Here is a 10,968-nt window from a genome sequence, read left to right as displayed (position 1 = left end):
TAATAATAAAAAATGGTTAATTTCAAGAAAGATGAATGAAGTTGTAGCTCAGTGGAAACTAAAGTTCAGTCAGGGGTGGAGGTTTGCCAGCCCAGCCTCTGTTGGAGCAGCAATAATGACTGGGGAAGGAATGATGATCAGTGTGTGGATGGGACTTATTGCTGCTCAGGCAGAGCTGAACTCATCACCTGTTTACACTGTGCTCTCAGGAGACAGACACACAGTCACAGTCAGATGCAGGAAGAGAAGTCATTAATTCTTGAAGCCACAGTGTGAAAAGGAGAAAACAGAATAAATCCTGTTAGGCTCAGTCCAACTCTCTTATCCTGTAGAAGAAAAGATCAAGGAGGAAATTCAGATCACTGTCCTAAATGGTGACATTCTGAGCAGCTCATCACACACTCAAACTCCCAATCCCAAGAGTCCCCACAGCTCAGGGTTCTATCCTCTGACCTCTCCCTGTCTCACATTATACCCTTTATGGTATCACATTTTAAAGCTGTAACAGAAGGATGGACATCCTAGAAACTTTACTTCCAAGTAGAAAGTAATACAGGAGCATATCAAAGCCTCTGAAGATGGAAATAATGAGGAGGTATGGGCTGACTGAGAATTTTCATGGAATACTCTCTATACTGCCACTGATTTCTTAGGGATGTGACCCCACTGTAATGACTGGCAAGCCTAACCATAGCTGCTGCACATTTTACCCCTGGAAATACTCCCTTTTATTAGAGGTCATAGAAGCATCAGCATCTACAAGGCTTAGTGGCATCTCCTGGTCCTTATCTGAAGTTTCCAGAACTGTAACTGCAGATCCAGAAAAAAATGAGGAAACCTGATAGTACATCATACATGAGGAGGAATAACTGGACTCCTGGATATGTGTTCTAAGCAGGAACCTTTCCATCTGACCTCTGAGGGCTGCATCAGGTCTCTGCCACCTCTCATTGCCGTGATGAATCTGTTCATTATTTCCTTCACAATAGAGTTAATGTCAGCACATCAGAACAAGACTGAATAAGTAACTGTGTGGAGGAAACTTTGCTCTCATGTGGCAGGGCACACTCTCAGCTGGACTTGATATTGCCATGGAGACTTGAACTCAGACCCTGCCCTTTCCTTACCTTTAGTCCTCCTCTTCCATATCAGAAAAGTCACCACAGCTCCCATAAGCACAGCTCCAAGAACCAGGCCGGTAACAATTGTCATGATGGGGACAGAGGGCCAAGGAGGTTCTGACAGAGAATGGAAGGAACAGTGAGGCTTCTGATGTGCAGCTATCAGTCATGACCCTGCTCCATTTCTCCCAAATACTCCAACTGTCTCTGTGATAGGCTTTGTGCTCATACCCACTCCTTACCCCATCTCAGAGTAATGGGCTCAGGCAGGCCCTCATGATCCACGTGACATGTGTATCTCTGCTCCTCCCCAGAAGGCACCACCACAGCTGCCCATTTCTGGAAGGTTCCATCTCCTGCGGGCCTGGTTTCTATCACCTCCATATCCAGAGTCTGGTTGCTCCCATCTCTCTGCCAGGTCAGGGTGATTTCAGCAGGGTAGAAGTCCAGGGCCCAGCACCTTAGAGTGATTTTCCTATCAGCTCTGACCTTATGGGTCACATGCATTTTAGGGGTATCTGAAGGGAATAAATTAGAAAATTCAGGCTTTTTGCATTCTTCATGAATATCCATCACTGTGCATGTAAGCTTGTTTTGAATGGATGGGAAAGTTGGCTAGAAGAAGAGATGCCAACCCCACACATCAGTCTAATCTTAGGATAAAGATGGGGTAATCTATTCCTTGGAAAATTTCAGAATTAGCATGAGCCAGCACAGAGCAGGAAACTCTGGATCTCCTTCCAGTAATATAGAGTTCTGGTTCTGACTGGATGAGACAGACACTCAGGAGCACTGGGCTCAGACCTCCAAAGTACACGGACAGTGAACAAGCATGACAGGCATCATGGTTCACAAGGCAAATGGAAGGGAATTGCTGTTAAATTGAAAGACTGATCTATCCTGAGAGAAGGCTTAGTTCTGTGATAGTCCCTCTCTCTTGTTCAAGTAGGAAACCTATGGCACTCTTCCCCTTTGATGCATGACTGAGTTAGTATCCAGCTTCTCCCTGCTGAGGAGGACAAGGGATCCAGTCTCAGTTCAGGGTTGGCAGTTCTTTTCTTACCTGTTTTTCGCAAAATCTCCTTCCCATAGACCAGCTGTCTGAGGACCAACTTCACACCTTCATACTGCAAGTAATTCTTCAAAGATTTTGCAAAACTTATCGTCTCCCATTCTTTCCTCACCATTTCCGCTGCCTTGCCAACTGCAGTCCAAGTTCTCAGGTCCTCATTCAGTGCAATGTAATCATGGCCATTGAAGAGTAATTCATATTGTCCATGACTGAAGCTCCCTCCAGGCAACACATGACAGGCCATCAGGATCTGCAGTGTGTGATTTCCTGTCCAAGCCCATACTGTCAGCCACTCTCACAGGGCCAGGTCCCTTGGGGCCCTCCAGTGGCTCAGTCCCTCCCACCTGGCCTTTGTAAATGGCCACATTTGAGCTTAAATTGTGCAGAAAACCAGGTCAGTGTCCCAAGGCTCTTTGTAGCCTAGTCTATGTGGGTCACATTTTGCTGGAGTAAATCTTGGAAATGGGGCCTAGAGCAAAGCCATTGGGAACTTGAAATTTGGGGTTTCTAATTTGGGTTCACTCACCAGCTTCACTTAGATTGTAGATGCGAAGTATTTTCTTCATTAAATTCTTGTATACTTGCAGCATACTCAGCATATTCTCGGTCTCCTTCTCCCAATACTCTGGCTCCTGCTGATCTACCCACGGGGCACAGTGCTCCATCCTCGGAGGCTCCTCTCTGCTGTTGAATCTCTCAATATGAATGTGATTAATGTAGACAGCACAGACGAACTGGGGCTCCAGGAGGTCAGGCCCAGTGAGGAGAGTTTGCAAATAGCGCAGAGAGTGTGAACCTAAGTACAGTGGATCTTTAGATCTATAACTCCCTCCTAGTACCCTATGCTGCTCTCCACTTTTCTCTCAGAAGTGCAGGGAACAGGAGACAGGGGACAAGGGACAGGATATAAAATAAATAAGGGACCAGAAGGTTTTGGCTGTGCTAGGAGACAAATTTTCCTGTGCTGCAGACTCAGGAAGAGGGGTGAGTCCTTTTGTCTCCCAGGTTAGGTCCTTTTCCTCCTGACACCCACACTCACCCTCTGGATGCCTGGTCAGGGCCAAGTTGGCCAGGATCAGCAGGAGGAGAGCCTTGGGAACTAAGATCTTCATCCTGCTTGAAGAGTGGACATTGAGTCTCTGCTAGTGTGTGTTCAGTTTATAATCTTGATATGGATGAGGCTGATTGGCTTCTCTAAGAATTCCCAATGGTAGTGATAGAGAGCATTGTGGTTGGGTCATGGAAAGATGAACTCCTGGAAGAGGAATCTCCTGGGCCCTGCTTACCTGGCTCAGACCCAGCTCTGGGACCTGGTTTCCTAGGAGTACTGTATGAGCACAAGTTGCTTACGTTGGTCATTGTCCATCTAATCCTGGTCAAAATACCTTCTGAGTCCAGCCCAGAAGCCATTGAGTCAACATTTCTCACATCTTGATGTCAGGATGTCTATAAAATCTCAAAAATTGACTGTCCCTCAAAGGTACTTATGCTTGTGTGGATTATATCAGTCCACGTTCACTACATTAGGAACTGAGAAATTTAAAACATTTGCTTCATTGAACATTAATAATAAAGTACATGTAAGCTTAATGTTTACAAAATGAATGGCTATTTTCCAAAATACAATGATATGGTAAAATTAATAGATGTTTCCATCTCTGCCTGTATTTATCCTCAGCTTTCCCACTAGACATATCTTGGATTCTGATTCTCTTTTTTAATATTTAGTTTAATATATGGTGCAGGAAATATATCTTCACAAAAATGTAGAAGGAAAATAGATTTAAGATTTATTTTTATTTTTGTTTATGTGTATATTTGTTTGTGTATGGGTGTGTGAATGTTGGGAGTACAGTAGTCTATGCAGGTCAGAAGAGGCTCTTAGTAACCGTGGAGTAGAAGGGACAGGAGTTGTGAGTTCCCAGATTCTGGGACTCCAACTGTGTTGTCTACAGAGTTTAGCCATCTCTCTACACACAGGGGAGAGTGTTTTTATTTACATCTTCAAATCGTTTTCCTTTTTTCTTTACTTTTCCTTCTTTTTGATGTTGACCAAGAAGTCACAGACATCCACATGGCTCTGTCCCCTGAGTACTGAGATAAATCCATGTCCCACCATACTCTGCTCACTGGAGATGTTTATCTTTGATACTTCACTGGGTTCATTCAGGTGTTACTTACGTTCTGGAACTTAAAAATACCATTGAATCCTTCATAGTTTGCTGCATCCGTGTCCATAGGAGAATCAAGTTCATTGAACACATTTTGTGTTAGGAAATTTTATTTTCGAAATGAGAATATTATTGACTTAGTTCATCAGTGTCATATATTTATATGAGTCTGTATCCTAAATTATTGGTAGATAATGAGTGCAGAGTGGTCCTTATTCACTTTACCGCTCTCATATTCAGGATGAGGCTGACTGGCTTCTCTATGAAATACCAATGGGAGTGACAGAGACCAGAAGTGCCGTGGAAAGATTAACTATTGGGACAAGAATCTCCAGAGCCCTGCTTCCCCACTGCAGATCCAGCTCTGTGCCCTGGTATCCTGGGAGCAGTGTCTGGGGACAAGTTGCTTACCCTGATACTTGTAATTGTCTTGTTGACAACATCCTTTTGGCCCTAGCCCAGATGTTGATCTGGCTGACAGAATCAAGGAAGCAAAGGAAACCAAAGACCTATGTCTATCACTGAAGTGTCCAGTCCTGGTTCACGATCTGGGGGTCCCATGGCCTCGCTGTTATATCATGGTTCTTTCCTGTCAAGCTCAGTCCACCTGCAATAAGTCTTGGATTCCTGGTGATCTTATCTCACAGGAGTCTGAGGCAGGCAAGGAAATTAGGATGGGAGTTGACTGCTGTGTCAGAGGTCATACAGTCCATGTCCACAGAGAATGTAGAATAGAAGAGGCAGGAACCAAGGAGGATAATGTGCTACTGAGAGAACTCTGAAGATTCCCAGCTCAGACATCGGCGCAATATCTCCACATGACACCAGGCTGCTCCTTCCACAGACACCTACACCCAGGCATTGAGCACAATACTCTGAACACCCATGTGGAACCTTCTAAACACATGATATTATCCAGCTTGAGAGTGCAATGGCCACCATTCCATATCTTGTGACTTAGGACCAAGGTGTCCTTCCTAATACCTTCTATTAACTCCTATACAGAGGTGGCCTCCCCTTGTCTCAAACGTATCCACAGAGCCATCGTTCCTTAGTTCTGATCTTATCTTGGTGACAGAGTCTGGGGCTGTGCCATGCAGCAAGTCATATGGCTGCATAACTGTGGCTTGGACAGATGAGAGATGGAAAACAACAGGCATGCTGGATGGGGAGGAATCCTGTACCTGAGACGCCACCTCCCTCTTGTCTCCAGAGGCTGTGAGGTCAGATGTGGCTCAGATTCCATCTCTTGTAGATAGACTTGGTGCTGTGTTCCAGGTGGAGAAGTGGTTCTAGGATTACCTGGGTTAAGGTCCGCTGGCCTGGAATGGACGAGATGTCACACACACACACACACACACACACACACACACACACACACACACACACACACACACAGAGAGAGAGAGAGAGAGAGAGAGAGAGAGAGAGAGAGAGAGAGAGAGAGAGAGAGAGGCATACACACACAGAGGCATACACACAGGAGAAGATCTCCACTATATGAATAAACAACTTGCTTTTCCTTCTCTAGTCTCCAGTTTTAGGGGATCTGCTTCTCAGATTTACTCCTCAATAAGTGATGGAGAATCTGCCATGTGGATCGCCTTGTTCCAGGCCCTGGAAAACAGAAATGAAAAGCAGGCAAAAATCACCATGCTGGGATTTGAAAAGAAGTCTTGCTTATGGCCCTGTCAGAGGAGCAGCAGGTGGCAATGGACTTCAGGGTGTCAGACACTAGGATGAAAATCCCTTATAATCTTGGATAGGAGAGGCCCCCGCACCACAGACTCCAGAATGTCTTTTGCTTCTGCTGTGCCTTTACACGTTTGCTGCTGCCATTCTTCTCTGGTATTTGGCAAGGTGAGAAAGGGTGTGAGAAGATGCCCACTGCCTATAGTGCAGTGTGTTCATCTCTTGGAAACATCCTGTTCTACTGTTCATTTTTACACTATGGAGTATTATGAAGATAATTCCTTCCTAAGCTGTACTGACTAATTGATAATAATAATGTTAGTTTAAATAGAGTTTTGACAGAACACATGAGTTTCTATGGAGGAGTCACATAGACTGCGGCTTAGGGTAATGATTAAGCAAAACAACTGAATCCCGGTATCCCAGCAAGCTTAAATTCTTTTAACCTTTATGTTGGGAGATGTGTTCACAGGTTTCAGAGTGCATTCCTTATCTGAAACAAAGCCTTATAATAACTTCTGGGTAGATCAGATGTTTTGATAATAGCTTTGGGGTGAAAAACCCAAGAAGACAACCTAAAGTTTTAGCAAGGCACATAGTTTTATGAGGAACTCCTTAAGGTCAGGGAACAAGAACAAAGCTGCCCAGTTGTTACCAGCTGACATATCATCCTTGCTAGGATTGGTTGATGATCAAAGGTGGTGATTAGTCCCTTAGACTGATTTCTGCCCTCAAGCTCCTGATATAAGAAAAAAAAAAAAACATTCATGAGTGGGTATGCACCCTAAAGGTTTAAAGTAGAGCTGACTGATTCTTTTTCATGTATAAATGTTTAGGTTTGTGATTCCTTTAAGATTCCTTATAAGATTACCTTTAGGTAAGTAATTGGCCCTTTCTTTGTAACTGTAAAATGCAGCCTGCCAGTAAAAGACCTGACTGAGAAGAATATCTTGCTTGCCTGCTTAGTTAATCTATAACAAACTGCCTGGGTATGAATGTATGTTCTTGGGATAAATTGTTTTTCACCTGTAATACTTAAAATGTTTGATCATACAAGGGATATGCAAAACATGCTGTTTTTTGCTTGTATTCACTGTATTCATTCACTTGAAAAACAGAATATAACCACACTGTAATTTTTATATTTCCTGAAAGATTTTGCTAGGGCATATAAGCTGTGAGGGAAAGAAAATAGAGTTAAAATGAGATAGAAGGGAAATATGAAGAATGAGAGAGTTAGAAGGAAAACATCCAGAATGAGAGAATTAGGAGGAGAGCATCAAGAGGTTAGAAGGAGAAGGAAAACCTCAAGAGAGACAGAGGGGACATTTCCAGATAGCGATAAGAAAAGAGAATATAGAACACAAAATGAAGAATAGAGAAAAAGACGGAAACCATCAAGAGAGACTTGGTTAGTTGTTAAAAGTGCTGACTGCTCTTAAAATGGACCTGAGTTCATTTCTAAACACCCCAACGGGCCACACACAACCTCCTGTTACTGCAGCTCCATGGGATTTGATGTCCTCTTTGAGATTCCACAGGCGTCTCCAATCGATTGGCATGTAGTACACGTGCACAAATGTACACACATGAAAAAACTAAAAATAAACAATAAAAACCAGTGTTAGAGAACAAATTTGTCAAAGACAAATTTGAGTAGTTGTGAAGTTGTCATACATGCCCAATAGTGGTTTATAATATTCTGCTTTTCAATTGTTCTGACAAAACACCATAACCAAAACCAATTTGAGGAAGGAAGAGTTTATTTCATCTGACAAATCTCAGGATTACATTCTATCACTGAGTAAGTTAGGGCAGAAACTTAAAGCAGTAACCTGAAGCAAGAACTGAATCAAAATCCTTGGAGGAATGCTGCCTACTGGCTTGCTCAGTCTGCATTATATATAATCCAGGACCAACTTCTCAGCCTTTGGTACATGAATAGTGAGTTGGGCACTCGCTAACAAATCATTTTTGAAAAAAATGCCCTCCAGACTTGCCTACTGGCAATCTGGTGGAAGCATTTTATTAATTGGGGTTCCTATTCCTAGATAATTCCATCTTGGGTCAAATAAATAAAACTAAAATAAAAGCCAGGACAAGGTTTGAATGATAAAATCCCCTCTAGGCTCAATTATTTGCTCACTTGGTCCCAACTGTTGGTGCTCTTGGGAGAAGTTATGGAACTTCCTGATCTGGAGCCTACCTGGAGGAATCCTTCATGTCCTGCGAATCTTCCCTCATAGCTCACAGCTCACCCTCACACTGAGGCCAAGCTAAGTCCTCTAGTAAAACTGTCACCTTCCCTGTCCTTCAGTCACACTGTGCATCACCTGTTACCTATCACTTGCCTCCCCCTACATGAACACAATTCTTTGTAAACTCTGTAGACTGTCTTCTCTTTTGTGGGCTCCCAGGCCAGATGAAGGACTGTTTTGCACTGCCTAGACTCAGGACATCTTTCGGACAGCACAGGAGGGGTGGTGCTGCTCACTACTCAAATCAGGCCTGGGCCCACTCAGAGTCAGTTAAGCTTCTGTTTCCATGCCAGAGAACTGGCTCCTTAGAAATCACGTGACCAGCAGCGTAACTGGTAAGCTTGGAAAGCCCCTGATTCCACTGCAGCACTTCCTCACTGCACTTCCTCCAGAGCACTTTGGTATTTGGATTTCTGCATCATTAACATTTGCCTGTTTTATATCAGGTCCACTTATGCAAATTAGGTGCATTTCCTCCCTTGTTCTTTTGTCCTCCTCCCCCTGACTAGAGCTGTATAAACTAGTCCCTTACTTCAATAACCAATAAAGGAGCTCTCCTCCAACACAGTCTCCTCACCATCACCTCCCTGAGACCCTGTTCCCCAGCTCCTGGGCATCCTGGGACAGCAGTGAGCAAGGACCAACCAGGAGCAGGAGACCCACACTCTTCCTCTTCCACATGACACACACTGCTCAGGGTTGGTTTGCAGTTTGAGCCTGTTGGTAGTTCCCTGAGGATCTCTACATGCGGTCTTAATGTAGGAAGGGTGCTCAGTGGACGTCAGTTAGATCTGGTAATCACTGCAGAGCCCAACTCTCCACTTTAAGCAGCATCTGCATGACTTCAGCCTCAGCCCAGTGTGCTCTGTGACACCAGGAAGTGTTGACCCTGAGCTCAGGATCTGAATTTCCTCATAGTGCTGCCCTCCTTTCCCCCTCCTCCCCTCCTCCTTCCTTTCCCCTCCCCCTTTTTCCCCTCCCTCCTCCCCTCCTCCTCCCCCCTCTTCCCCTCCCTCCTAATCTACTTTCTGCCCCTTCAGAAAAGACATTCTCTCACATGGGGATTGCATTTTCAACCAAACAAAATTAAACTTAGGATCTTCTCTTCTTAAATATCTATTTTAGTTACATGCACAGACTAGAAAGATGACTCGGTGGTTAAGAGCACTGACTGCCCTTCCAGGGAATCTGAGATTGATTCCCAGTACCCACATGGTGGCTCACAACATCTCTAACTCCAATTCCGGAGCATCCGAAGCCCTGTTCTCGCCTCTGACGGCGCTGAAAGCATGTGGTGCACAGACACACATAGAATAAGATTTTAAAAAGTTATGTGTATACATGCATCTGAATACGGGTATGTGCTTGTGGTTGTGGTATCTCAGAAGCCAGAATTGGACATCAGACCGTCTGTAGCCTGAGTTACAGATGCTTGTGAGCTTCCTGACTTAGATGATGGCAATAGAACTCAGGTTCTCAGGAAGAGCAGTGTGGGCCCTTAACTGCTTTCAAACCAATAAATTTGGGTTTGATTCTATACTAAGCTTGGTAGAGCTAAGGGCAAGGAGAGATTGGATAAGCAGGGAACATGGATTCCAACTAGATTTTACCCAAGGTTGGAAATCATGAAGTCATTCTCTGCTATTCCCACAACCTGGTTCCTCTCAAAATACTGGAGGAGGAATAGAAGATTCCACCCAGGAATCAATGGAAATCAAGAGGTGAGAATGTGTGGAAACTCACTTGTTGGTATCACAGTGACTCCTGTGTGCAGGAGCCTTCACAGGACTCATGGGAAAATTATAGGAGAAACACCTGGCCTTTAGAGAAAGTGGGCCCATCCAGAAAACAGTGACACCAGACTCATACATGGTACTGAGGAAAACAATTAACAGTAGAAATGAAACAAATCAACAAAATGACAGGGTGACTATCAGACCAGAAGAGGCTGACAACCACATTAAATCATTGCCACTCAGGTCCTAGACACAGGACAAGTTCCTGGATATGTCTGAGGTCCTCTGATCAGAAGTCTTAGTGGACACTGGATGTCTGTGTTCCTCATCTCAATTCATATCCTTCCTCTGCTTTTCAATGTATTTGTCTCTTCAGTTGCCTTATTGTGGTTTAAAGCCAGGACTAAGTTATTGGGACTTTCAGACACCAAGCTTTGACCCTAACAGCTGTGGTGACAGTACCACAGAGACTGCAGTGGTCAAACTCCTCCATAACGCTTTCTGGGACAGTGACACAAACACCTCCTGCTACTGTCTGAGACGGGGTATGGCCAGGAGAGAATGACAGCAGACCTATGCACTGTGCTAAGAACAGCTCTAGTTCTCTGGAAATCATGAAGTAAAAACTGATGGATATTCATATCGGACTTTGTCTGGAACAGACTGTTCTGCCCTGTGAAGCCATAGTCTCAGACACTGGAAAGGGCTCTATAAAAGCCCAAGTGAGCCCTTGTGATCACAAGTACTGACAAGGCAGGCTTTACTGAAGGGAAAGGGACCAAGGGGCTGTCAAGGCTACATAGCTGAGAAGTGACCATGTGAAGCTCAATATAGATTGAGGAGCAACTGGGCACAGCCCTGGCCACAGTTGGCTCAAGACACCCTCTCTCTGTCACCATAGGCCACCATCTTAGTATG

The 10,968-nt window shown here is 44.3% G+C and overlaps 1 protein-coding gene across 1 annotated transcript; it reads right to left on the bottom strand.

The window, feature by feature from the left end:
- Positions 1-1,050: 1,050 nt before the first annotated feature.
- Positions 1,051-3,305, bottom strand: LOC128114193 (patr class I histocompatibility antigen, CH28 alpha chain-like). Its single transcript, XM_052744025.1, has 5 exons — positions 3,233-3,305; positions 2,720-2,989; positions 2,185-2,460; positions 1,364-1,639; positions 1,051-1,238 (listed from the first exon to the last, which is right to left on the bottom strand). Exons 1-5 carry the CDS (start codon positions 3,303-3,305, stop codon positions 1,051-1,053), a joined length of 1,083 nt encoding a protein of 360 aa, XP_052599985.1.
- Positions 3,306-10,968: the final 7,663 nt, after the last annotated feature.

This window comes from Peromyscus californicus, unplaced genomic scaffold (assembly GCF_007827085.1).
Source record: "Peromyscus californicus insignis strain IS unplaced genomic scaffold, ASM782708v3 Scaffold_19__1_contigs__length_69161282, whole genome shotgun sequence".
Taxonomy (NCBI): domain Eukaryota; kingdom Metazoa; phylum Chordata; class Mammalia; order Rodentia; family Cricetidae; genus Peromyscus; species Peromyscus californicus.
Note: the sequence above shows the minus strand (reverse complement) of the source record. Positions and strands in the feature narration are given on the sequence as shown.